We start from the raw sequence: 17827 nt of genomic DNA, 5'->3' as shown, positions 1-17827 counted from the left end.
CCTACGTCATCCACTGAAGCACTACTGTTTGTTCAATTGCTGAAGCCGGTCGATAGATATCTCAGCACCATGGCTGAGATATCAGCCCATAGTGGCACTTCAAACCCATTATTTAAACCCATTCCCCAGAGAGGTCCGCCTGGTGCCATCGTTATTTGTTTTTCAGCGCCAGGCGAAGACCTTTTTATTTAAGCGGCATTTTAATTGTTAATATTATTGGATTTTATCTGGCCAGGGCAGTTTATTTTATATTGGTATTTTTGTATTTTTAACTTAATGTTTATATATATTTTTTTAATTTAATGTTATAATTATTTTTTAACTTATTGTTGTAAGCCGCCCCGAGGCTTCGGCGAATGGGGCGGCATAAAAATGTTTTAATAAATAAATAAATAAATATGTTGATGGTACAATCTTTCCCTTTTGGTGCCATTCATCTATTTCTACACCATATTTCTCTTGAATTGGTCTCTGCCATGTAAACCATACTGAAAACAGAGACAGACCCATTACCATTTCCACCATGTGCAGAGGTTTAGAGAAGGGGGCTGAGATAGAGGTTTGTGAATAGGCTGAAATCGGCCAAGCTGGAGACAGAGTACTTGCAAAGTCATAGTTCACGTTCTTAACCACTGCGCTCAAAAGGACAAGAGGAAGTACATGACTAATAGGTAAGTGGCTAAGTGCCGGGTGTACAGTCATTTTCACAATCACGGGAGTTTTGCTTAACAGCTAGAAAGTACTTGGAACTGTGATTTACTGCCTGATTTTCCAACAGAAAAGCTTGTGGCTTGAGAAAAATAATAGGAAAGTCAAAAGACAGCACCCAGTTGTTCCAGATTCGTGTCTCCCAGACAGCAAAACAAAAGAGCTAATTAGTCTTCTAAGAATATACCTTCACTTCCACCTTTCAAGGTGATGTCTGATGAAAAGCTTGCAGAAGACCTTGAACCAAAGGAGTCCAAGCTATCAAAGGAATCGTCTCTCTTATGACTGGTGGATGATGAAAGGGGATCTGTACGCTCAAGATACCAAATATCACCGTACCCACTGTCCCTCCCACTCCGCTTGGGACTGCAAGATTCTCCGAGAGCCTGCAGGGACAAGTTGTAAAAGAGCTTTTAGACCTTCATTCAAAGTATTTCATTTAATTATTTCATTCTGCAACATGTTTTACATCATGCTGGCATTAATTTTGTTTTCTGAAGTGATCCTCACACTTCTGGAAGATGCACTTAAGTACTTTAGGATAGAAATTAAGCACAAAGGCAATTTCTGCTTCAAAATCTCAAAGTGCATGTGAGAAAATATAAAATATCTCATAGCGATGTGGTAAAATATATGAGCTTGCAGTGAACAAAGCTTTAGCCTAGGGAATGGCAGCATCACATGCTAAGATCACATCTAGTTCTCCAGGGATGACCTATCCTCTCTCTCGGCAATGGCAACTCTTGGCTGTTGGAATGGGCCAGTTCACACAACATGCTAAGCCATAGGAAACCGGCCAGGCCTCCTCCTTCCCCTTCTTGCCCCTCACCACATACCCCAGTTGCTTTTGGCTCCTCATTGCTGCCTCCACCTGTTCTCACCGCTACCCATTTTCATTCTGCGGCTTTTTTCTGGTGCCTCAAAAATGCCCACGTGGGTCGTAAAGTTTTTCGCTATTTCTTAGTCTTTCACAGGTGTGCACCTACCAAGATAGCTATAGCTGAGGGGCAGAGCACCTGCACTGCAGGAAGGAGGCCCCAGTCCAAATTCCCAACCAGAGCAGCTTCCTCTGCAACTTTGGCCTCTTGTAGCCTCTGCCTGGCAACACGGCCCCTCTTCCCCAGCAGACTAAGACCAAGACAAAGGCTAACTAAAGCACCTTGTTAGGTGAAAACCAACCAGCTGTGCTGGCTATGTGGTTCTCAGTACGCTCACTAGACTTTCCCACAGAATTTGAGACTGTCTGATTCTCAGCAGCTGTGTAGTTTTTCTCTCAGTTCACAGGCCCCAGCCTTTCTGCTAACTCACTTCTCTTTGCCTGAGGCAGAATCAGTTTCCACAACTCTTGAAGGCACTTTGCCAGGAAAAGTAGTTCTGATCCGTACAATGTGATCCTCTTTATGCATTGGAATTTGGTGTCCTCCATCTCCTCAACACCCCCCAAAATCTCCAGCTATTCCAGAGGAGAAAATATTTACCACACTTCAGCAGATTGCTTACTAAAAAAAACTGGGGAGGGGTTGAATGGATGGAACGAACAGGGGTGCTCCCTGGTTGCCCACCCTTAATTTAACCTGTCAGGAATATTTGTCAAAATGACAGGGCTGCAAAGTAAATGGGGGGAAATTTCCACATTTAATATTTGCTAAATGTACCTTTCCTTCCACAAATGCCTTACCTTTGTCAATGCTTGTCCTAACAGTTTCTCAAAGGCTTTTAAATTAAGCTGTGGGCCATTATAGTAAGAGCTGCTGTGCGCCTTCCTGCCCAGCCAATATAATGTAATCAAAACCTAAAAGACAGAATCAAAAAGAAGATACTTATGAATTAGACCAGAAGGATGTCCACGTACCGCATTCTGACTGCTTCAGAAGGAACCCCCAAACTGCCCATAGAAGCGCCTACGTTATAACAGTTCCACTATCCTTGCTACTGGATAAAAGATTTCTCCTCCTCGTTGCACTGCCCCCTACTTGAACTTCCTAATCAAAGGCCTTTTTCCAACTGATGACCAAACTTAGCACTTCCTGGTCACTCCATGACCATTCATCCCATGGTCTTTTGTCAGCATTAATCCATATTGTCTGTAGCATAGCCTATCAGTGCTGGGCCAGTCACAGGATCTCAGCCCAACCTACCTCACAGGGTTGTTGTTGTGGGGATAAGATGGAGGAGGAGATGTAAGCTGCCTTGAGCCCTTTGTAGGAAAAAGGCAGGATATAAATCGAAAAATAAATAAAATAAATAAAAAATACTGTTTTAAGATCCTCTCCCACGCATGCGCACAGTTATAAGAAGGCATCATCTACTGCAATATTTTTGACCCTGAAAATATGCAGAAAGGGCCTACAGAAAAAGGTCTATGGTAGAGTGAATGGGGTTTCCATGCACAGCAGGCTCTCTTACGTCCTCCGGTCACTTTTCCATCCAGAAAGAGGTTTTAGGGAAATACAGTTTAGTGGGGGAAAGCAGAAATGGATTGAGAGTGCTTAACCTTACTGTAGCTTTCCTCCCCTCCACTTGTCGCAAGCATATAAGAAGGATGGCTGGGAAAGGAGGCAACGCGTGAGGGTTAAACAAAAGAAGTAAGATGAACAGTGAAGATCTTCGCCTTACATTTTTTACTCTTCTGTTGGTCTCCTCTTGCCTGTAAAACACCCCCCCCACACACAAACAAACAAAAGTTAGGCATAACTTAATTTTTTAGACTCAGAAACACCAAGCCATCATTAAATAGCAAATTGGACTGCTTAAGTCAATTAAAGCTGGAAGCATAATTCACATATACACATAAGCTACAGGATCTAAAATATGGAAATCTCGCTGCCTTGGTCATTATCACATTCCAAATTTTTAGGTCCACTGAATGCATATGAAAAGAGAGAGGAACTATGTCCACATAAAAGGAAGTCACATTAATTAAGCTTTGATATTTTCAGTTTCAGTTCCTCAAGAACAGAAGAGATGAAAATATATTGCATTAAATCTTCGTAACAACCCCGTGAGGTAATTTGGGCGGTGCCTGCTCCAAAGTCAACTAGTGAGCCTCATGACTGAGTGGGAACTAGAACTCAGAGCACCAGAATCCAATCCAACACTTCTAACCATTATACCACACTGGCTAGAAAGTTTCACCTTTAAAAAAAAAGTGGATGGCCTTCATCTGAAAGTGAATCACTTGGAAAATTGAAAGCATCTAGCAAGAACTCACATTGCACAGGAAAAAAAATCACATAGTCCTTTTGAAAATACTAGTACTACTAATACAATTCTACTGATGCTAATAGAATGTTGATAACGAAAAGGGAAAGACCGTGCTTGGTAAGTTCACTTGGTAAGTTAGTGGAGCACAGTGACAAGATCTCAAAACCTTTTCTTCCTACATTATGGGCTGCTTAATTTATGGACACTTGAGGGCTGGAGGGCGGCTGATTCATCAGCTGCATCCCTACCTGGAGTACGACTGCCTGGCGACAGTGACACACGCACTGGTGACTTCCCACCTTGACTTCTGTAACGCGCTCTACGTGGGGCTACCCTTGAAGATGGTCCGGATACTTCAATTGGTTCAAAATAGAGCTGCCAGGCTGCTGACGGGGACTGGGCATTATGTTCACATTACTCCAGTCCTCCTTCAGCTTCACTGGCTTCCCATTGAAGTCTCGGCCCAATTCAAGGTGTTGGTAATGACCTATAAAGCCCTTAACGGCTTGGGTCCTGGCTACCTGAAGGAGCGCTTACGTCCATATATGCCCACCCGCCCCTTGAGATCTGCGGGAGAGGCCCTTCTCCGGGAACCCTCCGTGAAAGAAATTAGGAGGGTGGGTACTCGGAGGAGGGCTTTCTCTGCGGTGGCGCCCAATCTATGGAATGCGCTTCCCAGAGAGGTCCGCCTGGCGCCGTTGTTATTTGTTTTTTGGCGCCAGGCGAAGACCTTTTTATTTAAGCGTCATTTTAATTGTTAATATTATTTGATTTTATCTGGCCAGGGCGACTTATTTTATATTGTTATTTTTTTGTATTTTAACTTAATGTTTGTATTTTACAAACATTTTAACTTAATGTTATGTTAAGTTAATATTTTAACTTAATGTTTGTATTTTAACTTAATGTTGTGAGCTGCCCCGAGGCTTCGGCGAATGGAGTGGCATAGAAATGTTTTAATAAATAAATAAATAAATAAATAAATAAATAGCCCAACTCAGATAAACATCCTCAAAACACAGACCTCTTCTTGGTGGGTGGCTCCAGTCCATTATATTGGCGAGCACTCCCTGTCCTGAAGTTGGAGTGTTCTTGTGACTATTACAGGCTGGGGCACAGGGAGGCTATTATTACAAGGAGGCTATTTTGGGTACAAACCTCACAGGCTCCCAACCCCGAATGCCCAGGAAATTAGAGGAATATGTTCCTGTGTCATTTGCAAGAAGGAGATGCACTGATTCCCAGGCCATGGGACAGGGAAGTGTTACGAAGTATCAGGCAGATCTCAGTTGTTCCTATGAAACAGTGAACGGAGGGAAGCTGCATAATGCATGTTGAACTAGGCTTCCCTGAGCATATCCATGCTTCATACATAGCAGGTGTACTGGAACATGTGCTCCTTTTCCAATATCTGTTTATTTGAAGAACAAGTTGATGATAGGAACCAAGTCTGCACAGATACGCGCAAAAGAATACGCCCAGGGCCAGTCTTGAAGGCAGAAGTACCACTCCCTCAGATCGGGTGTCCAAGAGTACCTGCTCATCCACTAGCTGCAAACTTCACATTTATCTGCCCTTCGTGGTTATCTTGTAACCGTCAGACAAAATTCCAGCCTCGACTCAAGGCCAGCAGCAAGCCGTAAACAAAGAAAATTAAAGCTCATCTAAGTAACAGTGTTCCATTTTCTAGCAGACATTTTGCTGTTAGCTATTCAGAAGTCAAAATGAATGGGGCATTTCCAGAACGTGCATGATCATAAGAACAGGTGGTGCAGTGCCCTTTATATCCAAGCTGGTGCCTTCCAGTGGCTTTGGCCCAATTCCTATCAGCCCCAGCCAGCATAGCCCATGGCCAGGAAATGTGACAGCTGTTGTCTAAAACATCTGGAAGCTTGCCTTAGAGGTTTAGCCTCGGGCCACGTGAATACCAGAGCAGGATACGAGGGACCATGGGGAGCGTGTCGCCCAAGTTCAGAGGGTGCAACGGCAGAGGTGCTGAAGCCTCCAAACTCCCGAGGGTTTAAACATTCAGTGGTACCCCTCAGCACCCTGAATTTTCCCTAGACAGCTACTGACAGCCTCGGGGGGACTGCAAGTACCGTCTTTCCCACGCAGACTGCAAGCAGGTGGATCCCAGCCTTCTGGGTCCCAGCTCCAACACTGCAGGGTAGCATAGTTGGAATTTCAAAGGCTCCTATAGCCGTCCAGACAATGTGGGATCCCACAGGATTGTGCCCTAAGCGATTCTATTAAAATCCAGACAGAGAGCTCATGCAATGGCCTTGCCTAGCACTGTCTCTTTCCACACAGCTTCTGAAGGTCACCAGTCTTCCCAGAGAAATTTCTGCAAACTTTCTGACAATGGACTATTTCAAATTGAAATCACCTCTTGCCCTACGGAGCTTGCCTCACACAGCTTTGTTCTGTATTGTTGGACTCAAGTGTGAGGACTGCAAGAACCAACTTTTGCTTAATCAGTGCCACACTAAAGGAAATTAAAAAGCTTACACAATTTAGTATCTCAGCCAATACAAATACTTTCTACTGTATTTACATTCGGCACAGCACAAAACATTCTTTTGTTTGCTCTGAACTCACTCGCACGACGACGTGTGGCCTGGTTAATATGGAATTCACGTTGGCCAGTTTTGTCAAGGAGGACGGCATTTCTAGACTTTAAGCCCCCAAGTCCATCCATCCATGTTGTGACTACAGTAAAAGCCCATTATTTTGACACATCAACTTAAACCATTAATATACGGCATTAAGAACACAGGCATTCCTCTCCCTTAACCACCTAAATAAGGAAATTTAAATCGTGCTAGCCTTGTGGCTTTGGCACTTAAGCACTTTTGTGGAGACGACAGGAAAGAAACACAAAACTAAGCTGAGTTTCCCCATAACGTGCTCTCTTTTTTCAGCTCTTGCAGAAACATGCTGGATATTTCCTCTTGGCTTTGTCTTCAGCCCTTTGTTGTCAGAGGTGTTTCTGAAACTAAAGTCAGCACTAGTTGCATTTTTTTCAGGTGCACATAATTCACCAGAAATTATGAATAAGCCTTGTCCATAGTGGTTTCTATTTGCTACAGGCAGATTCTTGATCACATGAAAACTGTCTCTGCCCGCCCAGAAGCCAAGGTAGCTCCACTCTTTGATGTGCCATGGATGAATTTCAAGTGTCCTTTTTGCAACTTACTAGGCTGAGTCCAGACGGAATGGAAGCTTGGACTGCCCACTGCTCCAATGACCAATCTGCATGCTAAGCCCTCCCTGTTCCCCCACCCTTCTGTGTCCTTGCAGGACTGTCCAAGATCAGCCACCCACAGCATCCCCACCCTTGAACAGCTGCACATTCCTCCCCACCACCCTCCCACCTGCTGACTCTCAAGTTGATCCCCGGAGACATGCCCAGAAAATCAGCTGGGATGGTAGAATGCTGGCGCACCTTTCCATTTTTCACCCATGTTACTAAAGGCCTCTTGGCAGCGATGTTAGATCAGGAAAGTCAAAGAGGGAAAGTTCAATCCTACGTGTTACTGGTTGGCCTGCAGCGGCCCACTTAGCCAGACCATCCCAGATCCATCTCGCCCAGGTCCAAGGGAAAGAAACCACTCTCTTGCCATCAGCTTCCGGGGTCTGCTGATGTCAACTCAAGGCCAAGTATCTCTACTTAGCAAACCTGCTGAACAGTAACCTGGGTAAGTGGCCAAACAATGGGGAGTTTCCTAGAACCCACCTCAGAGTTGTGAATTGCCATTACCTGACATTAAGCAGATAAAAAACAAGAGATCCTCCTAGAACCTCCACCGAGTTAAGGGGAGAGGGACTGAGGGAGAAAAGGAAGCTGAGAGACACCAGGAGAACATCACCACAGAAGTTGTGGACCTTCAGAAAACCAAGATGGAAACTTGTGCAGGGCTGCAGCACTAACTCAACTACAGTATTTTGTCATTTCCCACTGAATTGCCACTTTAAATCACTTCTGGCTTTGAGCTCTGAAGCTGCGGACCCCTTTCCCATACTGAACTTGTTCCTAAATCCCTAAGAAATACTTTTCTCCACCTACCCAGACTGTCTGCTTTGTGGGGCAAAAGGAAGGGTCACAAAGGGGTGTGCCACATTACCAGTGACGCTTACACTAAATTGATAACCAGGTTGCACGCAACCTACCAATCCAAACCTGAAACCTAGCTGTGCTCCCCTAAGGACACAGGGGCCCACAGAGAAAAACCCAACACAAGAGACTCTAGTGGAATCCCTGGCTGGTCAGCTCCCCGCTGTGTCAGCATTTTATCTCCCTGTCCTCTTTCCCTTGATAAAGCAGTTAAAGAAACTGTCCGTGGAGCCACTCCTGCGTGACAACATGACAAGAGGGACGCCAAGACCTCAAAGGCATTCAGCTCTCCTGACCTGACTGGTTACATATGCATTGTAGTTACACCCCATCCTTCCTTCAAAGGTGCTCAAAGTAACATACGGGGTGGACAGGGTACCCAATTTTACCTAAATAACTATTTTGTGTTGGTTGGGCTGTGAGTGTGAGAGGCCCAGTAAGACCAGGTAAGCTGGCCGAGCAAGGGCTGGGAATCGGGTCTCCCCCGTCTAAGTCCAACACCGTCTTCTCTACCACGGGATCCATTTATCAACACGCTCTGAGAGGAAAAAGAAATAATGTTGGCAAGACCTTCAAGCTCGTTTGGAAAATGTAAGGGACTGTGCCAAACAGTGGAAGAGGCGTCTTATCAAGCCATTCCTCCCTGGGAGCCCCGCTAAGCCTTTGCTCCCCTCCCACAATTCCATGCTTTGTGCACACGATGCTATTGCAGCTCAGCGTCAGTGAAACCAAGTTTATTTCAGGATATGCTGTCACACCCTTTCCCCCTGAACAATAACCAAGACACTTTCAAGTCACAACGGAACAGCTGTTGGCTTCAGGGGAAAAACAAAGAATTGAAAAAAATCCTATCATTATAAAGTTGCTTGGAAAGCACAGCACAGAGATGCGGGTAAGCAGCAAGCCAAAGCTTACTTTTGAAAAGGATAAACTGCAAGTTATTTTCCTTTCCATCTTATCTCACGAGATCTAGCCTGCTACACTTCAGCATATGATCTCGGACACATTTTATGCTTGCTGGATACCTTTTCTTTCGCTGGCTGGGCTGCGACCAATAGATGCCATTCGTTTGCCAAATGTTGCTAGGAACAAGGCAGCTGTTGAAGATTATGGACTGATTACATACATTGATTATATACGTATGTATGTATGTATGTATGTATGTATGTATAATAAAAGGCATCTAATTCTCCAAACCATTAAAAGAGCCAATTGTCACAACAAAAATTTGGAGTATTTTCCCTCAAGCCGTGATAATTAGAAAGCATAGAATTGCTTGTGCATCCCAGCCTTAGCTACTTGGATTAACGACTTTGGGTTAAGGTATGCAGATAATATACCAAAGAATACTGGAACGGTAGGCAACATTCTTCACTAGTAGCACAGTGGGAACACCCTTCCCTTTAGCCTGCTTGCGCAAGTCACAAGTCCACTCTTCCCAGTGTCCCTGTGAACCCAGGACTCAAGCCTAGATAGCAGGTCCAGGTGCGGACAGGTGAAGCAAAACCAGTGGCAAGTCGTTGCCAGGAAACAGCAGGGAGCTCGAGTCCCAGTATTGCACTGTCCAAAGATCAAGTCTAATAAATATCTTTGATAGGAGTTATCAATCAAGCCTACATACCTTCAAGAAGCTTCTTCCTTCTTGCTTATCTTGCATTCTTTCCCTTTGACCAGATTGGGACAAAGATAAAAATACCTGCCTGACATTCCACAGACATGAAGTTCAGAATGCATTGTTAGCATAAAGTCTAGCCTGGGGGCAAGGGTTCCCTCACACACATTTGTGCTCAAGTAAAATCAAGTGGCTGGATCAACCGTGTGTTAACATACAGACTGCCTTCAAACGGTGAGGAACGAGTGAGTCCGACTGAGGAACATCTCCCTATTTGCCCTGTTACTGCAGTGTTACCAAAACAAACAAACAAGTCCAAAATACCAGGATAGTATCAATCTCTCTCACTCCCAGTTTATCCTTTCTTATCAAAACTGCAAGAGTGTTGATACTCTTTGCTAGCAGCTGATTTTTGCTATTGGCATCTTGGCTTCCTGCTTGTTTTGGCCTGTTAGAGCATTGCAGTGTGATTGGAATAGGTCCGCCACTATCTCCACACACATGTGCACAAATGCACACACACACGCACACGCACGCACACACACACACCCCACCCTGAGAGGGAGAGGGAGGGAGAGGGAGAGAGAGAGCGAGCACAGGGAGGGAGTGAAACCACACACCCTGAAACTATGGAATAATATGATTCTCACTTCCTACCACTTAACATATCAAATTGTTTAACGAGATTATACAAGAAGTTACAGATTGTGCAACGGCATGGAGTATATGAAGAGAGAAAAAAAAATGCTCAGTTGCTTCTCTGCCTGAAGGCTGCACTGCTACATCCAGTTCCCACACGCTTAAATTCCACTAATAAAATCTACCAGGCTTCAGTATAAATAAATGAGTGCAGATGGAGGTGCCACTCTTTGCCTGGATCACATGGAAGTTAGCACCCGGAAGGTGGAGTTGACTCCTTTTGGGGGAGAAGAAAAGAGGATATGGTTTGGAATCAACTTCTTAGATAAGGTTTGGAACGAACTTCCGAGAGTTAGCCTGCTTCCCTAATTAGTGTCTTGCTAACTTTGGTGGTACCATTTGCTAATGCCACCCGCAAAACTCCTTCTGTATCACAAAACCAGCCCAGCTGGCCAACTTTAACACAGCGAAAACTTTGGTTAGAAGCCCTTGGCTTGATTTGCTTGGAAGGAGAAGGTGAGTTTTCCTTTATGTCTGGAACGGGGCTCCAGTTTTTCTAACTATTTCTAACTATGGTGGTGATGTTCTGATGGCCAGATTAAGCACATTTGAAGGCATCCAATAAATATGGATAAATGTGCCCAATACAATGTGAACTCTAACAACTGACAATCAAAAACTAATTTAAGACACCTTTTTTCCTTTCAAAAAGCAAGTAATGTGGCCTTCCTCCTTCTCAAAATGTCCTGCCTTCCCCAGTTCACCAAAGACCCCCAATGAAATTTTTTAAAAGTCATGCTAAAAAGTTATCCTAACAGAAGTGCCAGCACACGGCATGCAGATAATGGTCTGTTTACTTATTCTTGCACATAGCCAAGGATATGACAGAGCACCACCAATACTGTGGCCTCCAACCTATTCAGGATGCATGAAATTCTATCTACAAAGTCATCCACAAAAACACCCAGTCACACCTCAGAATCCCCAGGTATGAGGATACAACCTTAGAACTAAAATGTTTGACCGGGTGTGTATAACAGTGACTCAGCAGTGACTATCACGTGACTGTAGCAAATGACAGATTCCACATATAATATATGTATCTCTATGGAGAAAGGTTCATTCCAAGTTCATAATTATACATGTGGAGATCACCCTTAGAATAATGGCTATAAGCATGCTAGGGTCTTTGAACATATAATGTGGGCAAGACAGACTCTTCCACAACCTAAGGCGAAGAGTGCACAAGTCAAAAGTCATTCCACTGCAAAGATAAGAAGCTACTTGTACTAGCCGTTTTCGCTTTCCTGTGGATCCCAGGTGTGGCACATTCATGCAACCCCGTGTTCCAATGGGCTCTGCGTTCAGATACAACTTCCTCTCTTTAATGAAGATACCGCACTGTAACACAAGCTTTCAATATGCAGACCTCCATATGATCCCACATCACACAGACTGATCAAACAAACCAGAGGCATGTAGAGTGGAAACAAACCATACCAGGCAAGTTTGAAAGAGGAAAGCTGATGGCGGAGGGAGAATGATGCATTCAGAAGCCTTGGGTTGGCAAGGGCTGAGCAGAGCTGCCAAGGTCAGGAAATGTTTGAGAGCATTCTTTCACAGGATCACCAGAAGTCAGAGACAACTTGATGGCAATCAATGAGAAACCCAGACGATTAACGTTACAGGTTCCTTAAAGCTACATTCAATAGACCACATGGCTTCTTCTTGTTCACTTCTATTAAAGTCTGCAAGACAGAGACACTTTTAAGGTAGCCCTACTTATCTCTGGTCTAACTATACATCTTTTTTTCCTGGCACTACAGGCACAACATTCTTTAATTCAAAGATGCTACAAGGAATCACCATGAAGCCAAGAGTTCTTTTCTTTCACACACATCTCTGTTTTCATTGTGTTTTGTTGAAGATCATGGGGTAACTCTACACGAGCTGCTGGGACCATCTCCTTTTTTCCTGAAGAACATCTTAGCATCTTATGATTAGAAGAGAAGTACTTTTATCTGTCTACTAATCTGCATGCCAAAACGGACATGGAAGTGTTTCCTTTTCCTTGGAAAATGAATGGGCATGCTTAAAGGAGCTAGCCTCCAAAAGATTTCAAGTTAGCTATTAAGGGAAACCATGCCAAAGAAAAGCAAGATCATCGGTTAAGGTGATGTTCAATAACGCCTGAGCTGTACAGATACACGCCACATCCACAAGTCACTGATTCAAAGATAAATATCACTCATCAGTCTCCAATGCACCTAAAACACTTAGAGTTCCAAGAGCATTAAATGCATTGTATTCATGCTCTTTGACAGGTAATCTGGTACGTAATCCCATGAGGTAAGCAAGTACAGAAACCACTGATGCTGCATCACCACACATGTCTAAATAGCCATAGGATAAAAACAAGTAAAAACGGAAACAATTATACTTGAGAACCTTCTTTACACAGGCTCTTCCTGACATAGCTCGTAGTTATTTAACCTTTTATTTTGATATGATTCTGTAATTCAGTTGCTCTTCATTTTCTCTGAATATAATTATACACACAGGTACAGATTCAATATTTTGGCAACTGCTACACATGCTATAGCATGCAAGGGTTAAATAGAAAGAGAGCTTTAAAAAGCAAGTCTCACTCTGGTTGCTTATCTAATTCAACTTTTAGAACATCCTTGGTACATTTCAACAGCTTAAGTGCAGTAACACCTCCTGCTGAAGATGATGCCCAGAGTTACTACTGCATATAATGTTTTAGCAATGTCTTAAGAGAGGCTATTAAAATATGGTGCTTTTGTGTCAAACCGCTGCTGTGCGCCCTTGAACTTTCTTCCCTTACACCTCTCTCTTTGGGTCTGGTTCAATTTGCACAAACAGCAGATAGTGAAGCCTTCTTGGAATGAATTGCTTTGAGCTACATGTTTCTCTAAGAAAGATATTATCTGCCTTGCGATGATCAGTTTACCAGGAAAAAGGGTTCAGCCTGGCCTTGACCAATCACCAGTCATACTTTTAACCGAATAGCTAATTAGAGGAATCGCCACATTCTGTGCCACAAGTTAACACCTTGATATTCCTGGTCTCAAGTGAAAAGAGAGTGACTTCACCACCCCCTAAAATTAATGAGTTAACTCTTAATTATATTTGGCCTTTCTCAATTATATTTGGCCCTTCTCAATTATATCCCCCCCCCCCGCCCCTCCGCTCTCTCCGGGTTTCTTGTGTTTGGGGCATCTAAATCCAGTCCAGAAAGGAATTCTTCCCTCCTTTATGACAAAGAAATTTTAAAGCGATATTGTTTAAGGTTCAGCTAAAATAGACCATTATCAATTCCAAAGGGACATGATATTGCTGAGAGTACTGCTATAGCAGCCAAGTCACATCTGACTCCACTGACATCCATAGATAAGATGTCTACTAAGTTTCAAGTAGGAGCATATTTTTTGTCCAGGTTGTTGTATAGTCACAGCCCCTGGTACATTAAATAACACGCTTACCAGCAACCCTTACTAGCAATTGACTGAAGGCGGATTAGTCTTGAAGTCTGCACAGCAGAGTGAGCCTTCGAGATATTTGGACCTTCAACTCTCATCAGCCCTTACCTGCACAACCTGGTGAGGGATTATGTGTGTTGTAGTCCAAAACATCTGGAGGGCCACATTTCCCACTCCTGTTTAATGGAAGCATTTAAACCAGAATTTGAAGCTAAAAAGAACTTTAAGTGACTATGAACATACGTGAATAAGCTCAGAGGAACTGTTTTGCCAACAGTAATGGGCTAACAACTGGTGATTTAAATAAAAGGATAATGGCTTCTTTCTAAACCCATTCACTCACTGGGTTCAAATTTACTTAATTCCCACACTAATGGCTGCAGAGTGAGATAAAATTAGGGTGGCTCACAAAAGCTGGTGAAATGATCACTTAGGAGTTCTCAATGAGTAAAAGCGACAAATTGACAGACTGATGTCATTCTTCAATAACTTTGAGTTTCCCTGGTATAAAATACAGGAATAAGCAACTGAAGGAAAGACACAGAACTGGGGTGGCCAAACCAAGACTCAGGAGCTGCACGTGGCCCTCTGAGGATTTTTGGGCAGCTTGCGCCTACCTGCCCGCTGCCCTAGACGCCCATGGGCGCCTGCTTGCAGCTCTCAAACATCTGACATTCACCATATGTGGCTCTTCTGTTGAGCATGTCTAGCCACCCCTGACATAAAGCATGCACCCCGTTATCAAGCAAGTGCCTTATATGACAGAATGGCCAACCATGTGGACACACTGGTTCAAGGAGACGGGGGCATGCCCCAGATAAGATTCTGCACTGCACAATCACACATATGCAGAGCTGAATGACCAGGTTGCAATCCTGTGTCCAGCTATAGCTAAAACTGCAATATGTTCAGTAAGCTTTACTTCTGAGTAAACATACCTAGGAACAGGACACGAGATTTATATTTTCACTGAGAGAGCCCGTACGCACTTTTTGTGCTGTAAAAGCTTTCTACATATTAAGATTCCTCCGCAAAAGTATGTCAATACTAGCATTTCCAAATCAAAAGTTTCAATATTTACAAGCGCTCTAATTACAGAAGACATAAAGGAGTTCTGAAATTTCAACAGCGCTTCATGGGAAGAATTAAGAGGCTGAAGCATACTGTTCAGTTCTACCAAAGCCACTGCAAGTATTTTTAGCAGAAGTTTCACATTGCACCCTATAATAGTCTCAGTCGTATGACCTCAGGACACACTTACTTCCTACATGCACACGGATTCATCCTCGGCCTCCCTGTTTGTACAGAGCATTTATCCAAGCAAACTGTGCGCAAACATTGTCTGCCTAGATTTTGAGTATAATTCTCTCAGCTGATTAGAGGAATCGGTGTTGAATTTCAGTGTTTATATAGCTGCAATCTCAGCACTGGAATTGCCAGTAATTAGGAGTTCTCAAACTTCTCTGTGGGGATAGGAGATATAAATTAGCTACTTGCCTGCCCTTCTAAGATATAGTTAGAGACCTGCCCTTTTATATTGAGGTTTACTGTTAAAGGAAGGAATTTTCAAAGCAGAGAACTGTGATACAAATGATTTGGGGATAAATAAAATTATTGATAGTTTACACACGTTTGTAAAAACTAGTTAAAACCACATGTGCAACAGCTTCTCTTCCTCTCTGGGAATATTCATTGTTAGTATTCAACTCCAGTACTGTTACATTTGCTTAAATGTGAAATATCCAGTATGAGCTTTTTAAAAAGTACAGCAGATATACGTGGTCAACAGAAAAACAGAACACGGTGCCCATGGCACAATTACTTCATCGGTTTTCCTACAAGCATGAAAATGATTTGCATAACCACCATCCTAAGACAAACACACATCCTGTCACAGACTCGGAGGTTGGCATAAGGTCAGGTGCTTTCAGGTTCACAATGGAGCATTTTATTAATGCAAGGATCCCCATAAAAGAGGCAAAATCATTGTTAAATTCCCTAACGCTGGTCTTATTAAAGCAGACATTGCCACACCTCCGGTTAATTAAATGGGGTTTCCCAATGCACAAGATGTTGCATAAGAAACCAACGTGCCCATTATTTCTTTTGACTGACGCCATCATGCATGCCACAAACCAATGCGAGGCTCAGCCCTATAATATGGGAGAAGGGAGGACATGAAAAATAAACCTTAGAATACAATGACCATGTGATAAAGTGAGCATAATATTGTAGGCGTCCCAGCACTAACAAAGGCACGGGGTGGGGTGAACATGTGTTTGCTAGCAACTATGTGGCTTCACATACGGTAGTTCTAAATCTGCTTAAACTAACAACAAAGAAACAATCAAAAAGCTTCCAATTCCTTGTGGATCTGAGCTGAAGCCACATCACAAGGACTTCCATTTCCCTGTTCCAAGAGTTATCAAGGCAATAACACAGGAATTCTTAGGTTCAGCCAGTTTCAGCATCGACTTCACCACCAGTGAAACCAACTGCCATATAGCTTTATTGCTATTTTTGCCTGCAGTCATGCTAGAAGCCGCAAGGATACCTTGCACAACTTTCTTGAGCCATCAGATCCCACTTTATTTCAAAACCTAGTGACTGCAGCTGAAGATGAGCTCATGCCAACTTCTAATCATTCCAACGCAGCTTAAGTCATTCCAGAAAGAAAATAACCATTGTAAACTTTCTGAATTACTGCTATATTGCCACAGCATGATAAATATCCTTATATGGCCTGCAGTGCAGCTGGGAAATTTTCTTACCTGTGTGCAGACTAACTTGAACTGGACCAGGGCAGACAAAGTGCAAATGATAAATGTTTATTATGTTAACTCAGTATTTTCAACTACCTATATAAGGTAGGAATATTCTGCCTTTGTTCCTTTTACAAGGAAGATAGGGTGGTTCTCCTACTCTCCATTTTATCCTTATAGCAACAAGCTTTGAAGTAGGTCATGCCAAAGGGGAGTGAGTGGCCCAGTCACTGAGTGATTTCATGAGCTGAGTGGAAACTAGAACTCAGGATCTGGAGTCCCAGTTCAGCATTCTTATGCTCCACACGGCACTGGCTTTCTTTGCATTGATTTTCTTTACTGCCAGTGCCACTTCTTGCCACAGGATTCATGACAAGCTGAGATACAAAATCCGGGGCGGCATGGGATTTCTTGTCGAGGCACAATTCCTCACACTCTAGAAAGCAGGGGTTGGATACCCTGTGGCAGGAAGATGCGTTGCCTACAACTCCTGTCAATACTAGGCAACACGGCTTGGGGTTAGAGATGATGGGACCTGTGAGCCAACGTGTCTGAAGGACGACCAGTTGCGCGCCCAAGTCAGTCTTGCAGATGATCAGGGGAGAGTCAGTCATGCCCCTTGGTCCATTTGCCATCCACTCATCAGATCCCATTAACCTTCACCCTCAAGGGTCCAGGACAAGACAGGGCAGGACGGTCACTTGCCATTAGTGGCACACAGCTTCTGTAGAAGAGCATGAACAGAAGTGGCTCCTCTCGCCCTCCAAGGCTCAAAGCTTTGGAAGGAGGAAAAGCAAATCCTGTCCCACAGGTAGCACCCATGTAAGCATAACCTGTTCTCTCTCTCTCTCTCTCTCTCTCTCTCTCTCTCTCTCACACACACACACACACACACACACACACACACACACACACCACTGACTTGGCCAGCCAGCCAGTGGGATGCCAGAACTCATCCAGCTTGCTCTCTCTCCCTCTCAGGCTGAATACTCAGTCATCGCTTCTACAAAATTTGCAGGAGAGCTGGAGACCTTCACGCTCTTGTTATCCTTTTCTCTGGCGGGGCAGGGCAAAGGAGGACATAGTTAAACAGAACTGTATTTAAGAGAGAGAGTCCCACCTGCGGCAGCACGTCAGAGAGTCCCTCCGGAGCCCACCAGAAGGGTTCTCTCTGGACGGACGTGCCCATCCAGTCCTGAGTTTCTTCCGGGAAGAGCGGAGCCTCCCCAAGGCTGCTGTGTGGGAAGCTGGCCTGTGAGCGGCCCCCTCCCTCTCCTGCCTCTCT

At 43.9% G+C, this 17827-nt stretch overlaps 1 protein-coding gene across 15 annotated transcripts in view; it reads right to left on the bottom strand.

The window, feature by feature from the left end:
- LMO7 (LIM domain 7) overlaps window positions 1-17827 on the bottom strand; it is a 136469-nt gene that overhangs the window by 54634 nt on the left and 64008 nt on the right. For 11 of the 15 annotated variants that reach the window (XM_044437733.1, XM_044437738.1, XM_044437736.1 and 8 more), the window contains 3 exons: window positions 3325-3355; window positions 2387-2500; window positions 896-1094 (listed from right to left, as the gene is read on the bottom strand). The exons of 2 other annotated variants lie outside the window; for them this stretch is intronic. Coding sequence is in view for 1 of the 13 variants with exons in the window: in XM_044437742.1 (XP_044293677.1) it covers window positions 896-1094; window positions 2387-2500; window positions 9648-9683 (349 nt within the window). In the remaining 12 variants the exon portion in view is untranslated. Of the gene's footprint in view, window positions 1-895; window positions 1095-2386; window positions 2501-3324; window positions 3356-9647; window positions 9936-17827 lie in introns of those variants that run through there. 2 more of the 15 variants (XM_044437742.1, XM_044437744.1) reach the window with 2 other exon arrangements.

The sequence above is a fragment of the Varanus komodoensis genome, unplaced genomic scaffold (assembly GCF_004798865.1).
Source record: "Varanus komodoensis strain SLA01 unplaced genomic scaffold, ASM479886v1 scaffold31, whole genome shotgun sequence".
Lineage (NCBI taxonomy): Eukaryota > Metazoa > Chordata > Lepidosauria > Squamata > Varanidae > Varanus > Varanus komodoensis.
Note: the sequence above shows the minus strand (reverse complement) of the source record. Positions and strands in the feature narration are given on the sequence as shown.